Source organism: Leuresthes tenuis, unplaced genomic scaffold, assembly GCF_036924035.1.
Source record: "Leuresthes tenuis unplaced genomic scaffold, fLeuTen1.0.hap1 SCAF_3, whole genome shotgun sequence".
NCBI lineage: Eukaryota > Metazoa > Chordata > Actinopteri > Atheriniformes > Atherinopsidae > Leuresthes > Leuresthes tenuis.
The window spans coordinates 11,647,110-11,675,084 of NW_027325357.1; the positions used below are offsets into that span (position 1 = coordinate 11,647,110).

The following is a 27,975-nucleotide window of genomic DNA, read 5'->3' on the forward strand; positions in this document are numbered from 1 at the left end:
GGACAGCTATCACAATAAATTGCTTGAGGAACGTGAGAATCATCAGTGCACGGCGGATGTTGCTGCCTGAACTGCTTCAGTTTGCCCAGTGTGCAGTGATTTACTGTGCAGGATGAAACCTGTGATTGACAAGCGTCAAAACAGAGTAGTTGAGACTTGGTTGCCTGTTTATATTCACCTTGTTAAACCTGGTGCAGTCTAATACATCAGCCTTGTAGGAAAATCCTGCGAAGGTTAAAAATGTTTTTTTAATCAGGTTTACTTCAGATTGTAGCGCGAATGAGAATGTGTCATCAAAGGCTTCACTACCTTATTTAACTTAAGTCAATATTAACATGATTTATTTATTTATTAATTCATGTAATGCTCAAGTTGTAGTCATGTGAAAAAGAAAGTAAGTTTCACATATCAGAACATTAGAGGTAAAAGCAGCCTAAATTTAACAATACACGACACGTGGAGTAAAAGAAATGCAGAAACAGTGTGTGGAAAACTAAGTACACCTCACGATTAATAGTTTATAGAATCAGCTTCAGCAGAAGAAATCATTTCTGTATAATTTCTTCAGTGTGTTTGCAGGTATCAGTGTATACGGAGCTCCCCTGAGGTACCGCCACAGTATTTCAGTTGCGTTTCAACTCGGGCCCTCGACTGGGTCACTGAAACACCTCGATTGTTTTTATTTTCAGACATTCTGTTGTAGATTTGCTGCTGTGTTTGGGATCATTGTCCTGTTGATGAGCCAGTTTCAGCCAAGCTTTAGCTGTCGGACAGATGGCCTCACATTTGACTCTAGAATGCTTTGGTATCCAGAGGAGTTCATGGTGGACTGAGTGACTGCAAGGTGTCCAGGTCCTGTGGCTGCAGATCAAGCCCAAATCATCAGCCCTCCACCACCGTGCTTGACAGTTGGTATGAGGTGTTTCTGCTGATATGCTGTTTGGTTTTCTCCAAACGTGCTGCTGTGCATTATGACCAAACATCTCCACTTTGGTCTGGTCTGTCCAAAGGACATTGTTCCAGACGTCTTGAGGTTTGTTCAGATGTAACTTTACAAACCTAAACTGTGCTGCCATGTTGTTTTCAGAGAGAAGAGGCTCCTGGCCATCTTTTTCTAATAGTACTGTCACAAACTTTTCACAACATTTAATATGCCAACTGAGGCCCAAAGGGTCTGAGATGTAGCTCTTGGCAATTTCTCTGAGCATTGCACGGTCCGACCTTGGGGTGGAGCTGCTGAGACGTCACAGTGGAATGATGGACTCCATGAAATAGTTTGAAAATGGCTTTCTAACCCTTCTCAGACTGATGGGCAGCAACAACTGCTTCTCTAAGATCACTGCTGATGTCTTTCCTCCTTGGTGCTGAGTTAAAACACACCTGAACACTCCAGACCAGCAAAGGGACTAAACTTCTGCTTTTACAGAGGTGCTCACACCTGTTGACCATCAGTTACTCAAGTGCATCTGATGAGCAGCACCTGGCTGCCACTTACCCTCTTAATTCCTGTGGGAGCATTAAAGGTGGACTTTCACACAAAGCTTCTGCATTTTGGTTTAGTTTTTAGTGAAATAAATAATGACAACATGTAATATGCCAAGTGTTGTTGTTGTTGGTCTGAAGTTGTATTTACCTCGCTTTAGGAGGTAGTAATGACAAGGCGATTTTCTTTTATCATATACCATCTTGAAATTGAAAGATGCACTTTCTTTTTCACAATTGTAATTATATGTGACCCTTTCTTTTCTTTTTACTCATCTTGTTAAGTCCTGACTGCTGATATTGACCATGTCTATACAGATGCTATTACTAAAATCAAAATACTTAAGCCTGGCCTCATCAGTACGAACAGGATGTACAAGCTACAAAAGACGGCTAAGCATTAAACATTATAACCTTCACAAAGGCAGGATTTATTGCAGAACTGTTGTGTTAGACTGCATTCACTTGAGTATCCCTGATAAACCGACATTTGACGTGAACTTCACATGAGGATCTAATGAGCCTGGAAATGAACCAAACACTAATACAACCGTTTCCTCTTGTTTAAGCAAAAAAAAAGAATTTTGGTTTATGTAGAAACAAGCAATGTTGCAACGGGATATTTTCCTCTCCTTCAAAGGAGTTAAAGCTAAAATTTTAAAAGAAAAAAAAAGAAAAAATTAACACCCACCGCTTTGCACCCAGAATGTTTTGCAGGTGTTGCTGACATAAAGCAAAGGAAACCTGGCTGATGGCAGCTCATAAGATAGATATATATGGAAAGTACATACATAAAATATTAGATCTGATCATTCATTCGTTCACCCATATATACATATATATATATATATATATATATATATGGGTCTGTGTGTGTGTGTGTGTGTATAAAATGATGTTAGGGTTCATTATCTTTCACTACACAGCATTAAGGTGGTGTGTCAGATTTTTTTCCTTCATTTTTTCAATTCCTATTATATAAACCAGAGGAGAGTCAAAGCAAAACAAATGAATCAATGAACAAACAAATGTGAAAAAAAAGGTATATAAGCAACAGACGAAAGGCCTCCGCCCCGACCCTTCCCAGCCCGTGGCGGAGGGGTGAGCCAGCCCGGACGAGATGGGACAGACCCCGTCCAGCTGTACAGCGCAGTGAAACATAACTTACATTTTAGCTCATTTTTACATGTACAGTCGTGATCAAGGCACAGGGATCTTCTACAAGTTTTTTTTTTTTCTTCAATAAAGTTGTACAAAATAATACATTTTACAGTCTGTACAAGAATAATAGTCCAGCAGTAAAATAAAGACAGATGCACTTAAAGCCAGGGAGGAAGAGGTGGGAACGGGACAGGTGAGAGAACAAGACGAAAGGTAAGAAAGGGGAGGGGACGGGATTGTTGTGTGGACAAGGAAGGGACAAATGAGGGCTGGAGCATATGTGTGTGTGTGTGTGTGGGCGTGTGTGTGTGTGTGCTCTTATTTAAAATGTTGCATCCAGTCTCTGAAAGTCTTTAACTTCATGCTTTCCTTTTGCTTAGGTTTTTTTTTTCTCCTTATTAAATAAAAACACTCCTTTATTCTCCACATATTGAATAGTTGTCAAATAGCAGCAGGAGCAAGTATGTATAGTTATATATCTGTGTGCGCGCGTGTTTGTGTGTGTGCAGAGAGGGTTTAAATGGCACGCAAAGGCAGATCTCACACACACAGTGTACACCAACACACAACATGGGGTAAAAACTAACAAAAACTTTAAACTTGAATTGTGTTATTACAGGAATATATAATATATATATATACATACATACATATAGATATATCTATATATATCTATATATATACACATACATACATCATACATACATATATATAGATATATATATATATATACATACATATATAAATATCTATCTATATATAGATATATATATCTATATATATATATAGCTTGGATTTTTTTGCACTGCATGAAGTTCATTGGTATGCATGGATCTATGCACTGTATTGTATTTTTGTTGTTTTCTGCCTTCCTTCCTCAACTGCTTCTTGAAGAGCAGGTCATGTGGGCTGTGGGACTTTATCTGAGAGTCACGCTCTTGTCTGCAGGTCACCATTAGTCAGTCTGTTTGCACGTGCCCGAGCATGAAAAAGCCGACAGCCGTCCTCTGTATCAGTCCACCACCCTCCGTGTCCATTGTTCTCTTCCTCTCTTCCTTTTCAGCACGCGGTGAATAATTTCTTCAACTCCCTCTGACTCGGTTTTAAAATGATTGTGTGTGTAACTGCAATATTAAAATCTATCCAAAGGTCTGACAGTCTTTTTCTGTAGTGTGCGTGTGTGTACCTGCGAGTGTGTGTTCATATAGCTGAGAGAAAGCGAACAGGAGAGATCGCCCACGCCGAGGGATTCCAGGCTCGACCCTCCTCCCTGGGTCAAACTGTCAGTCCAGGCTGGTTTTTGTTGTTTTGTGGGTTTTTTTGAAGAGAGAAAAATTCTGTCCACTTTTCTCTTTTTCTGACGTTGTGTTAGTAGGAGAAGTTGTACGAGGTTTGAGGGAAGGGGCAGGCGGTCCGCCGCTCGCTTGGCTGTTAGGTGAAGTTGGTGGAAGTGGATGGGTGATTGGTTAACTGGGGGTGGTGGTGGGGTGTTTAGGTAGGTTGGTAGGTAGATAAGTAGACCTGATGCCACTGCACATCACAAGAGCTCGTACTGCCGTAGGTGCATCCTCTGTATGATGTCACGACAGTCACTGAAGACGCGGCGGATGTTTTCTGTGTCGACCGCGCAGGTGAAGTGGGGGTAACAGTAATGTCTTCCGTCCCCGCTGGCTGTGCTGATCCTCTGAAGGAGACACACAGGTACAGACAGGTTGGTGCTACAGACACTGGTGTCTAATCAACCCACAGAGAGAAAGGCTGGTTTTTAACTGGTCTTACCACTAATAATTGTACAGAAAGGACTGCTGTCACAACCGTTTCTTACAGCTTCGTCTGATCAAAGTTTGTTTACCTGGAGACGCAGAAGCTTCACATTTCAGCCATTTTTCTACAATTTCCAGCAACCATTGTAACTACAACGCCTAACAAAAAAATATGTTGAGCTCTTAAATAAGGTTATTTTGTCCTCTGTGGGATTTATTTGTGTAAGTCTGATGATTCCCAACTATTTGCCAAAGGTTGTATCGTTATACTGTAACTCTTCCACTGTTTATCCATCACATTTACCTACCGATTCTACCTTTCTCGGGACTTTTAGGTCACAATTTAAACTATTTATCCCCCTATTTTTAACCAAACCTGTCCACTCGTTATTTCTCTGCCAGGGTGGTGGTGTTTGTTTTTCACCAAATAGGAGAGATAAAGTAGGAGTAATGTCACATAAGTTCAGTTATGGCTGAGTAATGTGCGTAACCCTCAGTGAATTGAGGATAAACATGCAACTACTGGCAGTGGGAGAGGATTTAATCGCATTGTTTGAATGCGGGTGGGAATAAAACATATCTAACAGCTCCTCCATGAATAAAACTGAAATCTGCAGCACCGGTTGTGCTCCTCTGTTATCACAACCTTCTGCACCCGTTTTTATTTGCAATAGGGAACTTGAAAACAAGTGTTGGTTCTGTTATCTGGTGCAGTTTAAAGCTCTGAGATCACAAAAAGAGAAAAAGGTTAACAGCCTTTAATCTGATCCAGAGCAGAGGATATGCTGTAATTCCTTTTTTAGATAATTTTATTTTTAACAAATATCTCCACCCAGGAACTTGTAGCAATTTTTTTTAAAAATAATTAATACTTAGTGGGGTTTTTTATGATCACATTGCTGAATCTGAGAGAAAATCTGAACTGTCAGGCCAAAAGAATTGGAATCGAACAAAACTTGGTCAGCTTATCAAAGCTCGTCGACCACACTGTTGTGTGGATCTGACAGCTAAAATGAGGTTTGTACACACCAAAAACTCATCCCGTATGAAGTACTTTGCTCTGGTCACACGTGGATCTTCTCCTGGTTCCGGTATTGCTGGTGGATAAGAAGAAATCTGGTCAACTTTATGCAAAAAAAGCAGCACAGCTGTTTACAAGAAGTGGCTTTTTTCCCCAGATGTAACGTGTTAAGCATGAAAATGTTTACAATTCAGAGCAACAGTTGGTTATGCTCCTAAGTGATAACTCACATTGTAACATGGAAAGAGACCCTCAGATAACGCAGCCGCACTCAGAGCATTATTTTTGTACATCACGATAAAAAAAGACAGAGATTAGGGCCCTAAGTTTTGTTTCAGGTCTTTTTTTTTTTTAGAAACACACAATCTGATAATGATGGGACACTTTTGTCTGGGACTGGGTCAGTCTTACCATCGTCAGGTGTGGTGTAGCGTGCAAACTCAGGGAAATAGTCCTCAATTTTAGATTTCCCTGCCAAAACCTTCTCAGCGAGTAGGTCCTGCTTGTTCAGGAAGAGGATTACTGAAATGGTCCGTAACCATCTGTGGAAAGAAATTAATGAGTTCTGTCACAAGTCTTTCATCTTTCAAATACTCAACAAGTCTGTAGTCCCTCGATTTCAGGTGGCATCAGGTTATGATGGACCTTGGCTGAAGAAAAGAAGATGTAGACGAACAATACATTTTTATATACATCTTGTTTGAATTTTTTTCTAGCAGAACAAAGGCAACAGCATCTTGAATTTCAGCGTAAGCCTCTGGTTAAGTGATGATAAAGGACTTAATCCGGATTCCTGAGATGGAGAAACGAGTCAAAAGATGAGTAAGGCCAGGAATCTACTTGTTTTTCACTACAGATACGTGTGTTTAGCATGGCTGCCTCGCGTATCCTGCATTTGTTTGGAGCGTCGTTTGTGCACATCCTCATAAACTGAGGTTATGCATTCACAAGCTGCAATATGCAGGTGACCAGTAGGGGCAGTATAGGGCCAAACATGGCTGGATGTCATGATTTATAGTGTCAGCGGCAGGAAAAGAGGCAGTTTTGAAGACAAGCTTGTAGAGCAAGTCCACAATGACCGGCATCTTTACAATGTGCCTTTGCCACTGCATGGAGACAAAGATGCTTTTCAAAATTTCAGGCAAGAGACCATTTTGGAAACGTCCGTGCATGGAGAAAAATGCTGGAGAAACGAAGTGGGGACAATGCTGATGGCGTGCTTTTTCCTTCCTGAGTCACCAGGTGTGCACTCTGGTTGAATCCTCCATTAACAGGCAAGTACGTGAACAATCACGCTCATAGTGGAGCATGCTGCTCACGTGAATGTGTGATCAAAAAGCAGGTATATTCCTGGCCTAAGAATTCAGTCGGTGTTTACTCTCACATAAGGAGGAACTATACCTTTACAACCCCAATGATTAGCATATCTCATAAACCAATAATTTATCCACAGAAAACATCAAATGTTGAAGATGAGACATTCTACTATTTCATGAAAAATATCAACTCATCTTGAATTTCATCTTAATGACTTTGATTTGAGCTCATTTTTCATTAAATAGTGAAATGTCTGACTTTCAACATTTCATATGTTTTCTATGGTTCTATTGTTTATGAGATTTGCAAATCAGCGCATCGGGATTTTATTGATGTTTTACACACAGCGTTTTTAGAACAACTGGGCTGTACTACATTTTCAGAAAAAATTCATGCACTTCCCCAGAGCTCGCTCTTTACCCTTAAGTGCCTCTATCTTTTTATCATTTTGTCTTGCTTTTGTAAAGCTCATTTAACTGCCTTTACACTACACAGAAATACCGGGCAAACAAGAGAAAGTGATATTGAATTATGTGTCCACTGTCATGATGCCCCTAAACGTTACTTTTACTATGTTCAGTCAGAGAACATAGAATTCAAAAAGGCTGAATGGTGCAACATAAGCCCAAAACACTTCCACAGCAGTGTAGAGGTGCACTGAATGTCACATGTAGGAAGTGCAGCTGTGTCGTTCATCAACAACATCTCTCCACAGCGTGGCACAGTGACCGGACTGTACCACTTCTATTATTTCTCTGTTTCAGCAATGACTTCCTCTACATTTATTAAAAGAGAAAGAAGGAAGACAACCTGAGAAGATGCTGTGGTAAATGTATCTACTAAAAGTCAGATAAATGTAGACACTTTATAATAACAAATAATAACAATAATTCTATATTTTACCATCTTTAGTGGACACAGAACACATTTTTGTGCATCAAATAAGAACCAAAAAGATGGAGGATTTTATATAATTTGGCGCCAGACTCGTGATCAAAGTACTAATCTGTGTATAAACTGTAAACAGTTACTCTTATGGTACATTTACTCTAACTTTCCACCTTAAAATCAACAAAAAACAAAAAATAGAAATGTGAAACCATAGCAACAGACACCCTGACCTGTTGTTCCAGATGTTCTTGAAAAGATTGAGGGCTTCCTGTAGTCTATTAGTCTGATTGTCTTCTCGGATCACCATGTTGTAGCTGCTACTCGCCACCACAAAGATGATAGCTGTCACGTCTGTGCAACACACACACACACACACACACACACACACACGCAGAGCAGGAAGGGATTACCAGACCAAACAGGAACAAGAAAAACATCAAAAACATGGGCCTGCTCTTTGATTTTTAAATAGACACATCAGACAGGACTTAGTATTATTTCTTGCACAGAATATCAATAAAAAATGTTAACTAACATTACTCATTAGGTTAAATAACACAAAAATTTTAAATAATTCACGAGTAATCCATAATCCTTTCATCACAATAGTAAAGCAACATCCAACCGTTAAAACACTGGATCCATTTCCGACGTTCATCCCTCTGACCTCCAACATCGAACATACTGTGAGACACAGGCAGTGTATGAATTTACACAGTCAAAGCAGAATAAATCAAAAATAAGAAAATAAAGGGCTCAACATTTTGGGATTACTAAACAGCATCCATAATCTTCTGTGTAATTCTGTGTAATCCGTTGCCTATTTCTGTTGTGACAATTACTTTAATCACCTATTGGGACAAATTAGGTTTGCAACTCACTGGAAATTGACTTTGTCTATTTGAAATCTTGTCTCGGAGATCCCAGATGTCAGTACTCTGCATCTCAAGAGGTCCTGAAACAGAGAAGGAAAGTGAACAAGTGGAGAAAAAACGTGACCAAACAGAAAAGTTAGAAGACAATCGACGCATTTTCATTTAGGCCAAAGTTAACAGTTAGTTATTGAGTATTGCTACTATATAAACTGATTTATTGTAATACTTCAACTCTGTGGGTACACAGACTGTCCTCCACAGCACCTACATGTACTGCACGTGCTCACTTTGTGCACTATATGTATTCCACGCCACGCACAACTAAAAGATGAGCAGCTGTAAGTTGTCTGAGGAAGATTTTAGACTCCTGTGTGCCAACAGAGAAGATTCAGTGTACCTCTGTATTATTTTCTGCTAGTCAGGAAATGATGGTGCTGCAGAGCGCTGTCTGGTTAGACATCTCCCGCAGGTGTTCAAGCAGACTGTGAAGGACTCGGGTGCTGTGATTCAGGATCTTTCCAATATTTTGTCACCCGTCCGTATGCATTATATTGTGCATCCTCTGTCCCTGTATGTAGTGGGTATACTCTGAATTTGTGCCTCAATTTTTTCAAAGATGGGGCCAGAGTCAGTTAACTTCAGCTGTTTGACATGTGAGAGAACATCATTATGAAAAAAGGTGCCTCCACCTGACAAACCCTCATGACCCACCTCAATGAGCTACAGTAGAAGTAGCCAATGAGAGGCAGCCAAGAATGGATCATGCCTTTCGCAACTGAAACAAATAATTAACTTGTTGCTTACAACAGAGCACGATGCACAGCAGAGAGGATGTAGAAGCTGTGTATACGGTGCACTACACCAATGCGTGGCCCTATTCTGGGTGAGCAGTGTCACAAAGTGTTGTTCATGTTCGGCAGTCTCAAAAAACTAATCTAAAAAGCTCTTTTTCAGTTTTTAAGACCAATATTTGGACTTGTCATAGTATGGAAAGCAGGGGAAGAAAATGTGTTACTAATAGACATTGAAAACTAAGTGAGTCATGAGGGCGAGCCAGCGTGCACAATGGCGAGACCCTGAAACCGAGGCATTTTCCTGGAATCCTTTCATTATTAAGTCTATTTATATTTTCCATCTCATCTCATTTACAGGGTGCCTTTTGCACTTGCTGAGTTCTGTGAAAAAGGCCTATGTTTTGTTAAAGCGTCACCACGTGTTGATTGTGTGTTGAATATCTCACCTGATCAGTAGGTGTGTAGTCATTCTGCCTGACCACATCAATCCTGTCTAAGAAGCTGCAAAGAGAACAGAAAAACACCCTCAAATCTCAGCCCCTGTTACAGGAACATGGGAATAATACAACAGGATGTTCTTTTTCACCAGAACAAGTCAAAGGTTATTGATCACCAGAATTAAAGCTAATGGGCTACATTCACCAACTGTGCATGCAACTTATTTACTTATACAATGCGCTACCGTGCGAGCATTAAATATGTGCACAGTCAGTTGTGAAAGCATGAGAAAGATGGAGGACAGCTGTCTCTGAACGGCCACAAGGGGGCGTGCGTTTTCATTTACAGTGAGATCTGAGGCGGCCAGTCTGAGTCACCAGCAGCCGTTTGCTCCGTTAGACCAGAGAAGCCTCGTCAATGGAGCTGCTGTAGTAGCACTTGCACAGGAGGGGAAGTGTGCATCTGTGTGTGTGTGTGTGTGTGTGTGTGTGTCGGTGGGTATGCAGGCCGACAGTGCGGATTTTCAGAGCTTGCCCACCCAAAGCCATGTTAATTGTTATGGTGAACCGGCTGATATTGCTGCTGTTTTTCAAGGTGTACGAGACGCTCCAGTGTTTTCAGGATGACTGTTTCAGTCTGCTGCTCAAAGAGGGAATGAGGAGTGAACTACGGTCAGCTCGGCTACACTGAGAGGAATTTTTAGTCATCATCCTGAAGCTGGCATCCAAAAAAAAGTCCCACTCGTCTGCATCGATTCTTCACGATGGTGATTTAAAAAAGCCCGTCTGTGTTTTAAAAGGGTCGCGTCCAGACACAGTAAATATATCTTTATAAACCCCACAACTTTATCATGACGCATACTAAGAATGGCAGCGATACAGTCAGTAGTTTGAACTTGCCCTTCAAAATCTGCATGGAAAACTTTAGCAGAGTGAAGCCTGGTGAAGCCATCTCTAATACTGTGTCGTTAATAAAAAACATCAAACAGCAAAATATTAATCAGCTCACCTGGAGCTCTGCGTAAATAATCTCATCGATTCCCAACATTAAACACTGGCAATGCCTCACTGACATATCTTGAGTGCCAATGAGAATATTTCTGGTGATAAACGAAAACATTTAAGAGTCTGTGTTTTGCTTTTTGGGCTTTGTCTTTTCCTGCAGTGAGTTACGTGGCTTTATATCCATGTAAAGAGTCTGTGAAGTTGTAAAACCCAAAGTGCCCTCCAAAAGGAGGGGATCCGTCCCACAGAACACTCTGCTCCAGAATTCCCTGAAATGCCTCGTTTGTAGTCGAGCTTTTTCTTCCCACACTGATCAAACTCATCAGGAAACACATCAAACTCCACCATTTCTGACCAATCGGCTTACCAATAAAAGCACGCTGGACCATTCGGGCGAAGCGTCTTAAATAAACAGGAACTAAAATAGAGGATATCGAAAAGAAAAGTCCTGCAGACGTGCTGCGGTAACGTAGAGCGTGAGAACATCAACGTATATTTTCAACCTATTCTAGCTGGTTACCAAACAAAATTATGAACATCTGAATAAGTCCATAATACGAGCTCTTTGAACAAAAGAACTTCCTAAACTATAAAAACGTGGTTCTCATGAGTCTTTCCTTTCAAACCGACACCTTAATCAGCCTTCACAACATGTCATAATAAAACCAAAGGTTGAGCGGGTCTCAACAGGTAGATGCGTGCAGCTGGTAAAAATAGAGCAAATTGTTTAATTTTTCTATGCCAACATAGCTTAGATTACCGTAAAATAAACAACAACAACAACAACAAAAAAAGCAAGGATATGTGAATTTAAAAAGTCTGGATCATCTGCTTTAAAGGGGTTACTTGCTAAAACAGGCTGCTCACACAGACAAATGTACTCATGTCCGAATCTGCCTTTTTGGCCCGTTCGGTTGTCTGCTCTGACTGACCGTCTGCCCTCTGTTCTTATAACTAGAAAGGCAGGACGCCCCGCTTGTAGCTGCCTCTCAGAGAACAGGTATGTTGCCCCCTCTGAGATAACAGGAATGTGGCAGGCAGGGGTGAAAAGTGACAGGAGGGCTGCAGGTATCACACTGAGAGAAGCAGGGGGAAGCTACGGCACTGGATAGACCGAGGGACCGGCGGCCACACCGGAGTCAGGAAGAAGACGTGTACGTATCAGACCGAAAGGGAAACAGAGGCAGACACACACTCTCACATATATTCATATTAATTACACAGAGGCTGTTAGGCAGCCAGCCAGTTAGGTACCATCGGCTCTCTTCAGGGGCCAAGTGGCTCAGCTGTTCCCACACCACAGAGGCTCTGCTGTGCCAGCACACCCACAGTCCTGTGTGGAGAGCTGCCCAGAGCCAAGCCGCCTCACATCCTGCTTACAGCCTCCGTCCTCACATAACATTCCCCCACTGAGCTCCCAAAAACATAAATAATCTGGGAGTGACAGAACCTGAAAGCTGCTGCTCTAATGATGACAGAGTTAACATGGCTGCCGCCGACATCTGCCGAGGCCAAACTCGTGTTTATCTACAGCTCTGGTCTAAGGCGGCGACACGCCCAGCACAAACACACTGCTCAATTTTTAGCAGTTCTCCCTATTAATAGGAGAAGAGCCAATAATAACCGTGCCTAGTAAGTTGAACTAAATAATAGTGGCTGCCCCAGTAACAGAGAGGTCTGCGGTGTTATGTTTAACCTGCCAGGGTTATTCTGGGGCAGCAGACGGGCCCACTTAAACCCTGGAAACACACACAGGACACTTGTCTGCCGAGTGAAAATAGCAAGAGTATTTATAAGAAAAGATAAAGTACATCTTTTTATCACTTTTGCTGATTTATGGGTGCAGCAACCATAAGCGGGGAATTTTTGAACGACTAAAAATAAATGTAAGTATTTACGTTACTTTCAAATGTTTCATTTATCACTTTTCTTTGTTTCACTCCAACAAAAACTTTTTAATCATATAATTGCAAATTTAAAGACATGTCAATTAAACTTCATTTAAAAAAAAAAATTCCACTCAAACTTCTTGTGTAACAATTGTTTTAAAAAAAATAAATAAAAGAACTACAAAAATTAACTGAAGAAAATCTTCCTCCTTTTAATTTCTTTCCTCACTTCAGCTGCTATGAAAATATCTCCTGCACCATGCAGCCATGTGCTTTTTAAACATTTTTTTTTTTACCTTGTTCAAAAACCAACCCTGAGACCTCTGTCCCAAATCACTGGCTGAGATTTTTCCTTTCAGACTTCCCCTTCTCTCCATAATCTCACAGACTTTCATGTTCTGGAGAGACTTAAGTGGCAACACCTTCGACAGCAGCATGCGATCCCAACAAAGCTGATAACACCACCATAATGCATTTATCTTTTCAAAGTGGCAGCATCAGCACAAAGGATTACTCAGATTACAAGCTTGTGCACATCCTCGGCGCTACACGGGATTAGGCCACTCTGAGTTACACAACCGTGTCGACGCGTCTGGTTTGAACTCAAACAGCTGGACAGCAAATAACCACATTTTTTCTTAATTTGCTTAATTAACAAAAAACATCTTCATAAGATGATTAAATTGTTTTAATTCACAGCGTCATTATTCAGCAGAACTTATTAAAAGCTTTTAATAACAGCCGTCAGAAGTTTTATCTCCAGAGAAAGCTTTAACAAACAAATCCAACAACTCTTTATCAAGTGTGTTTTTTGACTTGCAAATGACTTTGTTTGACTCTTTTATGATCAAATGTGATACAAACGCAAAACATCTGCTCTGCATCCCCGGCCGCTCGGCCGTGTGACACACAGGCGGACGCACATGCGAGCAGGATTGTGTCCCTAAAAGGCGCCTCTTCCTATGGCTGCTCAAATCCACTTACATCCTCGAGGGTTTTAGGAAAAAAGACTTTACTTTAGTGTAGATGAGTAATTATTCGTATTTGTTAAATAGAGGAGGTAATTATTGTCTGTTTTATTGGATGTTAATGGGAAAGAAAGCCAACTCTGGCAACCCAGTTAAAGAGGTTAAATGATGGGGGGAAAAAAGTAAAATTGCTTGTGTTTTTTTAATTTTTTAAAATAAAGTTAAGCATTATAAAGGATAAGTTAAAAACTGAATTTAATGGTTTAGTAACTAGCATCATAAGAACAATTCTTTCTGTTTATGTTACATTAAAATCCTTTTAACTTAAAATGGGGACAAATAATCTATTTATTTTACACAATAAAAAAAGACAAAACTGAAAATCTGCTCGATTACAGGAAATTAAAATGTGTCATTAAACTGAGCTGCAAATTTCCAGTTTTCAGAGCTGTGACGACCGAGAGAAAACGCCCGAATTTGTCCTTTCAGGACACTGAAATTAATCTCTGCACAAGACAAAAGTGCAGCTTCACAAGCCTCCGAAGCACCAAGTCCAGTCAGAAAATGGTCTTAGAGCTTCCTCGAGGCGGGGAAGAGATCGTGAATGGGCCCGCTGAGCGGAGAGATTCCAGAGGCTTTACTGCCTCTTTGTACGTTAACGCTTCGACCTGCGAGCCGACCAAACCGAAAGGCTTCACCAGCCGGTCCTTATTCAAACACACACACACCACATCCAGGGAGAGAAAGAGGAGGAAAGAAAAGAGAGGGAAGGCTGTGTCTGACAGTATAGCGCTGCTCCAAAAATAGCTCCCTGGCGCCCTGGCCTCCAGCTTGGTTGTCATGGCGACAGAACCACAGGCGCTAAAAATAGACAATCGGCTTCAAATCTTGTGCCACTGGAGAGGGGCCAGAAAGAGGGAGAGACAGACAGAAAGAGAGGAGGAAAAGAAAGAATGACAAGAAAAAAGGGAAAGAGAGCGTTAAAGGAGGGGCAGAGAAACACAGCGAGCAACAAAGAGATACAGAGGGAGCAATGCGGGGAATGGAGTGGGTTAGAGTGGAGAAAAGAATGCAAGCCAGCATGGAAAAGAGGAAGAAATACAGCAAAAAACAGAGAACAAAAACATATTATAACTGGAAGAAGTACCAGTGGAAGGGCTGGATGAGAGGAGAAGAAACAAAGGTATAAAAGAGATGAAGAGAGACAAAAAAAAAGGCCAAACAGAAGTTAGACGAAGACGGATTCAGAACACAAACACCGTGAAAGATCTGCAGAAGATGAAACCAGAAAGAACCGGGCGGAAAAAGAAACCCAACGAAAGAACCCACTCAGTCAAAAGAGGGAAAAAATGTCAAATGAAAGACAGAAAGTGTGGGGACAAAATTAATGAATTTATGTCGGACCAAGAGAAATTCTTTAAGAAAAGGACGGACAAGCAGAGACAGATAATAACGAAACAAAAGAAGAAAGAGGAAAAGGAGCAAGTTCAGGTCACAGACCTGTTAAAACAGCAGCTGAACAGTGAGCGGTGCAACACAGCGTTCAGAAGATCCCAATATACACAGAGACGGCTGCAGCATCCCAAAGCCGTCTGCAAAATGAGCTCACCTTAAAAACCCACCACACTCATGCTGCACATTTACCTGCTGCTTAAAGCTCAAACACGTTGAAACATATTCACAACACCAAACTAAGTTCGTCTTCGCCCATCCCTCACATGTCATCCCCTCCCTCCTCACGATGAGTCACAGACTCAATCCTCGATCCCAGCCATTTTCTGTCCCTGCAGAAACCCCACCACATGTTAAAAAAGAAAATTAAAAAATGGTGTGGGGGGGGGGGGGGTAATTCAGGGGGACTCCAGCAGCAGATGCAGGTACAAGAGTCCAAAGAACCAACAGATAGTGAACGCAGCAGGAGTGCTCGGCACACACATTTCTACCTGCACTTTTTCTCCACACATCTGGCTTTTATTCACCCCAACATGCAGGATTTTAACCAACTTAATCAAGTAAACGTTAATAAAAACTTGATTCATCGCACAATGACTCAGTCGCGCAGTTTTAGAAAATTAAAAACACACAAAAACACAGTACAAGTCAACAGTTTGGACACACCCGCTCTTTCAAAATGAACGGAAGCTTTTGACCGGTGCTAACCGGTCTAACTATCAGTTAATATATGTTTAAACATGAATTGCAGTCAAATACAGAAAGCGACTTGAGAGGATCCATTTGGAAAAAGTCACTGTTTTTTTTTTTTTTTGGGGGGGGGGGGGTTGTGCTGTTATTTTTTTTTTTTTAAGTATTTGAAAATAAAAATAGATGTTTTAGAAGTTGAAAATTTGCTTTAAATGCAAAACTGTGACGATGAACAGCACAGCGATGTTGGAGGGGGAAATTAATCAATTCAAACTAAAAATTAACAACTGAAATATGTCACATTCTTTTCTTCACGGCCATCACTAATTTTACTGTATTTACGTTGCACGTCAGAGATACGGATTCACCCAAAGATCAGATTGAACAAAGTTCTGCTGCAGATTAACTTCTGAAGATTACAGGTGTGTTACAGGTGAATGTAGCTTAGGGTCAATTGTCAAAAATATAACAGCCATTTTGTGCCACTATTATATCAGCTTAATAATAATCTAATATTCAAAAAACAAAAACACCAGTAATTTATTGAAAATGAACAACAAAACATGAATAAAAAACAAAAACTGTCCCACATCAAAAGTGCCACATTCCACCCAAACCTGTCCTTCCTCTCCTCATTTAAGAATTTGGGAAAGCTTGCTGGTTTAAAGATGGCCGAGAAGATCAATGCCGCCGCACGATGGATAAGAAGCCGTTTAACTCGCACCTAAATCAGAGGGAGCTGCATGATCGGCTCTGTCCGGAAGGAACAAAGTCTGCAGACTGGCCCGTCGTGCTCACCAGTTAACACATTATTGGATCGAGCTTGTTTCATTCTGACCAAAAGTCCATTTTTTGTGTTTAAAAGGACAAGACTAAAGGAATTGAATGTATTTCTGATTAAGTTCACAGTTTTTTATACAAAATCCAGCGTGATAAGAGCTCTTTTATCATTGCTGAGCATTTCTTATGCATGAATTTTTTTAAAGCCATCCATACTACAGCACAACTTAATATCTGTGTTTGCCTTCCCTGCCTGAAGACGAGGAGGGGGCAAATGTCCACGCATTTTTAACTCGCACGTTTTAAAATCTTTAATATGATTGTGTGGAAGTTTGAAGAATCTTTTCTCAATGACGTTTCCTGAATAACAAAACTTAACAAACCGTCCTTGTTTGGACCGTCAGTGTGTGACAGCCAGTGAACTCAACACATCCTGATGAAATCAAGGACAACAACATCCTCAAATAAAGCCACGTCCATATAAAGCATCAGGAAGCATACGAAATAAACAAACAACAACAGAAACACCTCACAAAGGGGGCATGACTGAGCAGAAACGCAGCCAGGGAAGCGTCAGTGACTTCCTCTCATCGCACAGAAACAACAAAGCATCATCGCCTCGTCAACTTCTACTTTCCTCTTTTGATTTATATCATAGCATGAATTTGGATGAGGTAATTCACTCTTTTTGGAAAGGGAAAAAAAAAAAAGAAAAAGAGATAGGTGGGTGATGTGTGTGTGTGTGTGTGTGTGTGGCGGGACAGACCCCCCCACCCCCCCTTCTGATCCAGGGTTGACATTTTCATTTAATGCTAACAACCTTCATCAATAATGCTGAAGTTGTCTCTCTGCGAACACACTCGCTCATTCTTTCTCCTTCTGCAGCCTGCCTGGGTTAAAAATAGCTCTCCCCTCTCTTTTTCTCTGCTTCTCCGTTTACATAAGCACTCAGAGGGGGGAGGGGAGAGCTTCCGGTCTGGCCACCCAGCCCAGCATCTGATCCATAACACTGGGGCTGCTGGGTGGGGTGGGGTGAGGAGGAGAGGAGAGGAGAGGAGAGGAGAGGAGAGGAGAGGAGAGGAGAGGAGAGGAGAGGAGAGGAGAGGAGAGGAGAGGAGAGGAGAGGAGAGGAGAGGAGAGGAGAGGAGAGGAGAGGAGAGGAGAGGAGAGGAGAGGAGAGGAGAGGAGAGGAGAGGAGAGGAGAGGAGAGGAGAGGAGAGGAGAGGAGAGGAGAGGAGAGGAGAGGAGAGGAGAGGAGAGGAGAGGAGAGGAGAGGAGAGGAGAGGAGAGGAGAGGAGAGGAGAGGAGAGGAGAGGAGAGGAGAGGAGAGACCTGTCTTCATTTCAATCTTTTCCTTCAGTCATTTCCCTTTTTCAGTCCTTATGTCACCTCTGTTCCTCTTAACTCCACATTGACAATCACATGTCTCTCCACAAAGGTTTTCATTATCATCGTCAGTTCCACAAGCTAAAAAAACCTGTGGCCGTACATGCAGCAAGTCAGTGACTCGCATGAACTCCCATGATTACATTCACACACTTAACTAGTAAATTAACACAATAAGAGCATTCTCTATCACAATTTGGTAAATGTTTTGAGCTACTTTTTCTTTGCACATTTCTCGTCTCGTCTTCATTCCTCTACGACGTTTACAATGGTTTAGAATGAGATCTCACGTCTAGAAATCACTCAAAGGAGGGAACAACGGAAAAAAAAAATGTGGAGCGTCGGCGGCAACGCAGCAGATCTGAAAACTCAACTGGTTCTCTACTCACTACTACAGAAAAATTATTATCCACACATATATACATGTTAAAGAAATGCAAAACTTTCCATTCGTCCACTCTTCAGTATTAAATCAGATGGACTTGACTGGACTCACTTTTAGTACCAGGATACTTTTTTCTACTTCCTGTGCTCACAGTACCCCAACCGAACATCCCAGGAGTGATACATGAAACTGCCACGACAGAGAGAGAGGACACAAAAGGACAATGCACGGTAGAGGCTGCAGATACAACAGTTTTGGACGTCTTTTTGAGGCGAGCTGAAAAACTATGTGCTACAACTATGCGCTGACTCAGGTCAGCTTAGACAAAAGCCACGTGAATATCCATACTTCAGCTCATAAACCCTGCTCCCAGGTTTGCACACCACGCCTGGAGGGTGTGGAAACGGCTTCCTCAGAGAACAAGAAATGCTGCTCACCTCAATTCTCTCTGATCAGTTCATTTTAATTATGCAGAAAACAAAAAAGAAACAGGTATTTCAGTCCTCAGCTCAGCTGGAACCTTATCTAAGGCGGTGATTAAAATGAAAAAGTGCTGGGTACTATCTACAATGAAAAAGAGAAATTAAATCAAAGAAAGAGGAGAGTCAAGTACAGCTAAGCTGTATCATGCAGCAGAAAGACACCGTTTCAGACTAAAAGTAGGATTTTTTTTCAATATCACATACTATTGATGCAGCTTTGCTAGTTTGACTCAAACATGGGATCCTAACACTTCTTTCACCAACGTATATATGTCACACATTCAGAAAATAAAAGAATAACTCATCCATGCTTTGAGCTGTGAGTCTTTTCGGAACACTCTGATCATCTGTTAAAGATTAAAAGCATCTAAAGATGCACATAAAAAAAAAAATATATAAAAAGCATAGTCAGCTACTGAATCAGTCCATAAATCCTTAGCTTTAGCAGCTAGATTTGGGCACTCCCCTCCCCCTCTCTGAGAGAACAAATTTGAATTTTAATACTTTTTTAAATCATGGCTGATAACCCAGCAGACATGACTTCATTGTTGCATCTAAGCGTAGCCCTTATTTAGCCACGAATGTCTCCAGCTACATTTAAATCCCTTTTAGATTGAGCAGTTTAGTCTTTATTGCTTAAAATATATATCACACAAGCAGCTGAAAACGTGCACGATGGACAACAGAGGTCTGCAAATCAGGCCAACATCTCAGAGAGCACAAACTCTGTCATTTCAGCAACGAAATTGGTTTGAAAACAGGCTGATTTGCCGTCTGAAAGTCTTAGAACTTTTTTTCCCTTGCAATCACAGTCACTACAGATGCGGCCCTAATGCCAACGTGTCAGAAACACAATCACTTTGTTCAGTTGCAAGTTGAAAGAGAGCTGAGAGCTTATAATATAAAGATTCCTAACTCACATTTTACGTCATTTCAACACATCGAAGGTTTCAGATTAAATGTTTGTTTCCAGCACGATGCTTCCTGGTCATCGTAAAGGGGGATAATTGAATAAATCAATGTAAAAATGGTAATCATTTCGGATGATTTAGGAATTACAACTTTGAATACAGTGCAGATTGTATGTTTCCCGTCAAACGGCAATTAAAAACTGTCTTGCTTTTACTCTCAAAGATTGTTCAGCTCAGCAGTTTGCGTGAATGCTTGAATGCAGAAGCTCTCCAAAATGTCTATAAAACTTTTTTTAAAACTCATTTTAAATCAAATTCAGCCCAATATCAGCCTAGAAGTCAATGGATCTCTTTAAGGTTACAGACGATGTAGTTCCTCATATTACAGTACCGGGTGGGTCTATTGCGTGTATTGATACACTGCACCCAAACACACACATGTGTACATCTGGATGAGTGTCAGCAAGCCTTTCATTTCCAATACTCTGCTCTGCTTGATTTATACAAAGAAAGGCTTTACCAAGACCAGAAGACCAGTGACACGTTCGGGGCGGAGAGTCGGGCAGAAGAACTCGTGGAAGTTGAAGCTGAAATGTCTCAGCATTTGTGACAAATAATTTTGATACGTAACACATTCAAGAGGGAGCTGTCAACAACCACAAACAGACACCGTCCACCACAAATTAGCCAGCTACCAGACAAAATGCAACCGGTCAACACACAGCTAGTCACCCTGCACTGAAGCAACACAAACTCTCAAGGGATGTGTCCAAGTTGGCAAAGTCTCCCATGACCAATGACCAAAACATTTTCTTCTTGTCACAGAGTTCTGTTGTTTACGGCCATGCCAGCTGCACTGTGAGTCGAAACTGATGACATCCTGCTGAACAAGTTTAAATTTGTTACAGGTCATCCTGAGAGCGGCTCCAGACGAATTTAATTAAAAAACCCACCCAAAAGTTGTTCGGTCCTTTTAATCAAAGCCCCGCATGTGAACATCATGGTGGCGCAGCTGTGACGGCAGAGCTGGGGACTCGGACTCAAGTTGCACTTAAGTCTCACTAAACTGGGACTTCAGACTAGACTTCGACTCGAGGCTCTCGAACAACCTTTATTTATCAGTGTCATGATCTGTCTGTCATTCATCTTTTTGTATGATCTCTGGCTCTGAGCTAGATGTAAACGCCAACGTAACGTCACGCGCATGCGCCATGTGTGAAGCACACATCTTCAGCATCAAACATTTGATGCATTGCTTCAGTATCAGACAGTGGCGAGCCGAACCCTAACCCTCACCAGGAGTGCCTCGAATCATAATGCATGTATGGATAGAATGCCTTCACACAGACAGCCAACAAACGGACAGCAATGTGCAAAGAGTGCAGCAAAAAAATCCAAGATTGTGGTTCAACTACATCAAACTTCATCCGGCATCTGAAAACCCACCCAAACCAGTTAACGTGAAAGATGTTAAAATTAGCAATTAGCCATCAAACTAGCCACAACAAACTGTGTGTGCTAATGCTGTGAACAGGCAGATGCATATTTGCTGTTGGCATATGATGTGACAGACTTTGGGTTAACAACATTGTTATATTTTACAACACTGTTCAAATAATTATTTTTTGTTGAAGAAAATTCAGTTATGGAATAGAAATAATTCATAGTGTGTGTTTCTTCACATCATATTGCAGTAGATTCTCTACAGTGAACCTACAATTGATACATTTTCATACAATTTTCATACCCTATATCAAGGTCAATGTAACTTTATTAATACCCAAAGGCAGATTTGGTAACAGTTTCAGGAGACGGCATCTCAAAATACATGCAAACTTCAGTCACAGCAGACAGTTAAAACACCACAAAAACAGACATGGCCAGGTGCTCACAAGGCTAACTGATCGGGATGAAGGATTTTTACAGCTCTACGGTCAGAATTTGAATTTGATTTAGTGTTGGCGAGAGACAAAAAAAACTGCTGCTGGTCATGAAAGTCAGCGCAACGTTTCAGAGCAACGCATCAGATAGCTGGTTCAATATGCAGGTCAAGAGCAAAAAGATGGACCCACCAACAGATTAATCTATTTTACAGCCATTTATAAAGAAACAAAACATATATACATTTAACATCGTCTTGAAAAAGCTAAGTTAAACTAAGTTCAACTCGTAAATTTAGAAGCGTGCCATCCACCTTTTACTAGTCAGAATAAAGGCACTTTGTGACTTTAACGCACAAACAAACATCCCACAGTGCGCACAATGAACATTTTATACAGAACTGATCAAAGATACAGCAATAATGCGCCGGCGAGCCTCTGCATGTGTGAATATGCGTATGTTTGATAAACGTGCGTTTGCTTGAAGGTGAAAAATAAAACAAAACACAGACTTACTACTGCGCACAGTCGATGAGTTGATATTCATTAGACCTTTCCCAGCACGCCCGCACACCGTCATCATGCCACAGGATCTTTGTGTGGTCATAAAACTCCTGGGAAGACAGAGATCGATCTTAATCAACAACACACCACATGCAGAAATGACAATGTAAGGAAAATAAGGATCTTAAAAGTGATGGAAGCTTTGAAAACACGAAGGCCTGTAATTCTTAGCCTTTCCATTCCCCCCCCCCCCCCCCCCCCCCAAGAGGAGAATTTGAGCTGCAACAACTGTTTGATTTGAATGATGAACAGAAAATTAGCATCAACCCAATATCACTCAGCAACTACTTTCATAAATGCAGACATTTCGAAAAAAACATTTGTTTGCTCAAGGTTCTATGTTCAATGTGACGATTTGTCGCTTTTTGTGGTCATAACGCGATTTTGCTTTTAGACTGTTGATAAGACGAAACAAGAAATTTGAACAGGTCACATGGAGCTGTGGGAAGTTGCAACATTACATGCAAAAGGATGAAAACAGATAATACAATTAAGAGTCTGCCCCATTTCCAACGGGAAAAAACTTTATTGTAGCCCAGAGGAGGAGTCGGATGGGTTATTTTCTATAAATAAGCAGGTTTGTATATGCTCACAGAGCCCAGGTTACAACTGTATTTTTTGTCTGCATCTTAATCTGTGAAGGAGTTTACAGACAGATGGCAGGAGGCAGTGATACTCCCTTTGCCTAGTTTGGAGTTTAGGGTCGGCTCAGAGAGGAGCAGCAGATGAACAAGCTCTGGCAGAGGCCGGAAACAGAGCAGTTCACCGAGTTCATGAAGAAACGGAGAGCTTTGTACTGACACAAGGCTTGGCTGTCGCTACGCAGCCCCCTATCTCTACGATCTCCTGTTGATCAGTCAAGCAAACATAAGCCATTATGAGGACAAGTGTTAATCTGTATACTCTTCAAAATACTTCATTCAACTGAGAGCAAGCTGGAGTTTGCAAGAATCGGCATTTAAGTGACAAACAAGTTCAGGACAGGACCCCCTGAGTTTTTAAGCCGAGAGTAAGATTGTAAATGGTAAATGGACTTGTAAAGCACTTTTCTAGTCTAACTGACCACTCAAAGCACTTCTAACACTACATGCCACATTCACCCACTCACACACACTCATACAGCACGTCTTAAGTCTACACATAACTACGTGCTTTCTAACCATTCTAACCATAGGCAACGTGGGGTTCAGGGTCTTGCCCAAGGACGCTTCGACATGTAGCCCGGAGTCGAACTACCGACCTTCCGATTGCTGGGCGACTGCTCTTCCAGCCGCTCCTGTAGCTCAGGAGGTGGCTGTAATGCTAATCATCATCCGACAGTATTAAGGACTTTATTTCTTTACAGTAATATGGAGATATTGCAATATGCTTTGTCAAAAGTCAAACAGGGGGATTGAAATAGGATTTGAAAGCAGTTTTGAAGAAACTCCTCTAATATGTAAATCTACTTTCAATATATTTCCACAACCAAGCTGTTAGTTAAAGTCATTTCATTCGTGCGCAATCCGACAAAATGTGCATCTCAATGTAGATTAAACCAAACAAACCTTCAGGAGGGACTAACATTCCTCCCTAATTGTTAGAAATGAAGCGATAACAGCAGTGAAATAAGCCTTGTGATGTGTGCTCAATTAAAAAAAAATTAAATTAAATAAAAATCGACTTTTTTTCGATTAGTCGACTAATCGGATCATACGTATATTGAATGTAAAACATACAGCTTATCGCACCAGGATGCAGCTGCTCTTATATAACCATCATTAGCTTTCAGCTTGGAGTGTTTAAGGTATACGCTAACTAAAAAAAAAAGACTAATATCATAGTTCATTAACCCTTGGATGAAATATGAAGCTTGTTGCAACAAACAATTATTTAACTGTGTAGCAAACACACAAAAATAAATACTTTTTTTTTTTTAGGTTTTTCTTTCCTTCATTTGTTTCTGGCATCAAACATAACTGCATTTAAATCAAATGAGGTAGGCACCTGAAACCAAGGAATTATTCACAAAAAGTTTTGGTCTCACTGACTCAAATATAACACCAACATGTTCAGTATGGACTCAGTCAGGACATTTGCTTGCTGATGTGTGCGAGTAACTAGCTTTGTAACAAAGCCGTCCATTGAAGATAAACATACTTTTTTAGCACTGAAACATAATGTTAGAAAACATTAGCATTCCTATTCAAACCCATCACTGTTTTAATGTTACAGAATACACATGAAATATGTGTGCCAAGGCTAATTAATCAAATTGTCATTGCTAATGTTAACGTTTACAGCTATCAATATGAGTAAGTAGCAAGTTAACTCTGTTTACGTTAATTTTAGCAGCTAACTAGCCAGTTAGCTTACCAAGATGATGGTCCCTCTTCACAATCAGCCACAACCACATGCTTCCTTTTAAGGTGCTCGTGCATCGTCGTTGTGCTGCCATGGAAAGCAAATTCTGCCTTACAGAGATTGCATTGCACACATTTGTGTTTAGTTTTCTTAAAATGCTCCCACACTTTTGAGCTCCGTTGCCGGGTAGCCATGATACCAGAGCCCGTCTGGTTTAACTTCCTGTGACATTACGGCTGAGCCCCAGTAACTACTACTGCGTGTCAAGAGATGGCTTTAGCTAAAGTCCTCATGTCAGATGCACGTTATGGCCACAGTTGCCTTTGTATTTTAAGGCTCTTATACACCACGACATCAAGAAGCAGCTGCAAACAAAAGGGCCCCTTGTTGGATCTTTTTGCATCGTGAGCGTCTGGGCAGGCGAAAAACCCTCGAACACACCACAAAAACCACATCCAACAGCCAACTAGGACTTTGCATCTATGGCTGTGCAACAGGACATAACTGTCCAGTGCAGAAGGATGCGATAGTCCATCTGCAGCATCCAAAAAGAGGAACCGGAAAGACCTTGAAGATGAAGAACATGAACAAAGCAGTGCACCACTGCCGTTTGCTCATCGTAGAAGTTCGTGTGTGGTTTGAGGATGTGGCTGGTGAGAACTTTGTTCAGGGAGTGGTACTGACAACACTTGGCCTGTTGATTATGATGAAAAAAGGAAGAGGCAGAGATGAAAAATGAGGGAGAAAAAAAAAAAGCAGCTTGGACTCATCACTGTGGGTTTAAAATGTTTTCTTTGACAATTATTGATATTTTCTTGAATGAATTGTCAATAAAAAAAAAATAGCTGAGGCTTCATTATTTTTAAGAGCAGCATTTTAAATAATTACAACCACACATTTAACTCCCCGTCCATTAACACAGCCGACAACCGTTCAGGTGTGACGACCCGTGAAAACAACTTCAGGGATAACCTTAATAAGCCCTAAACCTTTTATCATGCGTGAACACAAAATCCCAAACAAAATGTTAAAGCAGCAACAGATGCTTCATTTCTCTACTGTCCAAGCTGTGTATCACACAGTCTGTCCAGCCAACACGTCACAACACAAATATATATATAGTTTATGCTGAAAAAGCAGGTTCAACTATTTTATTTATTGACTCCATTTAAGACAAACATTTCCGTGTTAAATTCAAGCTTGGCTGCGCATGAAAATCTAAAGAGCATGATGGAGTGAGCTCTCATACTCTTACAGTACAGTAGTTATGCAGCTGTGCGCAGAATGTGAAGAACGAGGATGGCTGTAACCTGAGAGGAGGCCTACTTTTAGATGTTGTGTTGACTTCTGCAAAGAATTTATTTAGAATTAATTACATTTATAGAGTTAGACAGGGCAAAAACATCCAGAGTAATCTACCAGCGGACATCACAGAGCTATGATATCACTTATAATGCACTTTTTTTTTTTTAAACTCAACAAGAATTGCTGCATTCAGTCATTTAAATGTTAAAGATCATGCTCCAGTATGTGGGGGATTTATGGAGCAACAACTGAAAAAAAGGGACTGTCTCTGCTGCTTTTTCTTTACTAATCAGATCCATTGAATCAAAGTTTTTCTTTTTTTTTTTGTCAAATGGAGGATTTTTAAGGATAGCTTGTCTTGTATAAACCGATGAAGTTTTAGCCGTGGAGGTGGCAGCCAGAAGGCTGAGGCTGAAAAGTCAGCAACAATCAGGAAAAGAATAAGAAGGTCTGACTGAAATAATCTCATAACCAACCGAGCTCAGAGCTGCATAAAAACCATGGAGCATTTTAATCTGAACATCTTAGAAACTAGAACTACTTCAGGTGAACAACAACCACAAGGATGATCTATTAAACATAAAGACCCAAAAGGAAATCACGAAGAGACGACAGATATTTAACACAGTTTCCCTGTCTTCCTCCCCTGCTGAAGGCAGAGCCAACCAGTTCAACTGGTTTCCAGTATGCCCTCAGGCCAGGCAAGGGAGAGCGGGAAGAGGAGGAGCAGACAGTTGAGGAGGTGGAGAAGCCAGGCCTATCGGATAGTTTTCTAATCCATTCTCTGTTCTCAAAAACCACACAGTCATCACAGCCGAGTGGAGCTTTTTGATGCTTCTTAAAGGCCGCCATTGTACAACATTTCACCTTTTATACGTCCAAACCCCACATACTGCTGTTGACCCACAGGTCTGCAGTGGAAGTCCAGTGGCAGACTCACAACTTACGGGCAGGGTCAGCCCGAGACGGGCCAACATAATAAATTTACCATGACGTAACAGAGGCAATATCAGGAAACTTCCTTTTGCTTACACACAAATAGACTCACTCTTCACTGGAGGCTCAGCTGTAAACGACAAAATGTACAAGAAAGAAATAAGCCATTCAAACAGTGAGTCCATTATGCAGGGAGAAAAAAGGAAAAAAAAGGAAAAGAAAAGAAAAACGGGAACACAGAGTTCTCCCCCAACGTAACCGATTCCCTGTCTGAAAACAACTGGAATAATAATACACCGTTTCATATATCTTTCCACTTACAAATAAACATCAACACTTATCCCACTGCGAGACAAAAATATCACTCAAATTTCAGCCACCGAATAAGTTTATGAACAAAAGACTTTCAGAGATTATGCAAAATTGATCAAAACCGGGATTTGAACCAAAGGAGAGACAGATCTCATCAAAGATAGGAACAGTTGAACGTATCAAAAAGCATCTGTTTCACATCTGTTTAAGAACTAAAACAAAAGCAGGAGCGCTGAGAATAACAGCATCTTCGAAAAAAGAAAACCACGACTAATTGTCTAAGTCATTATCCCGTTATCTTCTCTCAGGAAAAAAGTAAAAAAAATAAAATAAAATCAATTTAAGTGCTCCCTTTTGGCCTAAAAAGCCATCCACAAAAATCTAAAACGATTCCGTTTACATCTGTAAACGGAACGTTTTAGGAGGCAGAAGCTTCGGAGCACTTTTGCTTAAACACAGTAAATGAATCACGGATCTTTGCTCAGGCGATCGTCCCAACTTTCACAGCAAGGACGTGAGCCTCAGTCGTGGTCTTACTACCATTTTTTATTTAAGTGAATGCCGTATGTGACGGGGAATTCTTTGATGAACCTATCTGTGCGGCTTATGTATGTATCGTGTACAAAACCCCTAAATCTTCTGAGCATACTCTGCTCACTTACATACACACAATCTCCACGAGTAGAGATTTATAAACACTTTAAATCAGAATCCAGCAGCCACGTACCTGCAGATTAGTCTCTGAAAGGAAACTGGACTCAGTGGCCAAAGATTGTAGACAGAAATATAAAAAGGAAGGTGAGAAGTGCTTGATAAACTACTTTTTATAATCCACTGATCTGTGTTATATACGTTTTAGACATTAGAAAATGAATCAATTAATATCTGGTCTAGCAGTGGGACCTACAGGCCACAGAGAGCTGCTCTGGGGGGGGGGGGGGGGGGG

The 27,975-nt window shown here is 41.0% G+C and overlaps 1 protein-coding gene across 3 annotated transcripts in view; it reads right to left on the reverse strand.

The window, feature by feature from the left end:
• Positions 1-1,882: 1,882 nt before the first annotated feature.
• Positions 1,883-27,975, reverse strand: part of LOC140303160 (guanine nucleotide-binding protein G(s) subunit alpha) — a 34,319-nt gene continuing 8,226 nt past the window's right edge. For 2 of the 3 annotated variants that reach the window (XM_072381801.1, XM_072381802.1), the window contains 8 exons: positions 22,086-22,183; positions 9,751-9,805; positions 8,517-8,590; positions 8,261-8,319; positions 7,866-7,986; positions 5,839-5,969; positions 5,436-5,503; positions 1,883-4,327 (listed from right to left, as the gene is read on the reverse strand). In XM_072381801.1, coding sequence (XP_072237902.1) covers positions 4,181-4,327; positions 5,436-5,503; positions 5,839-5,969; positions 7,866-7,986; positions 8,261-8,319; positions 8,517-8,590; positions 9,751-9,805; positions 22,086-22,183 — 753 coding nt within the window. In that variant the 3' untranslated portion in view covers positions 1,883-4,180. Of the gene's footprint in view, positions 4,328-5,435; positions 5,504-5,838; positions 5,970-7,865; positions 7,987-8,260; positions 8,320-8,516; positions 8,591-9,750; positions 9,806-12,196; positions 12,216-22,085; positions 22,184-27,975 lie in introns of those variants that run through there. The other variant, XM_072381803.1, reaches the window with a different exon arrangement.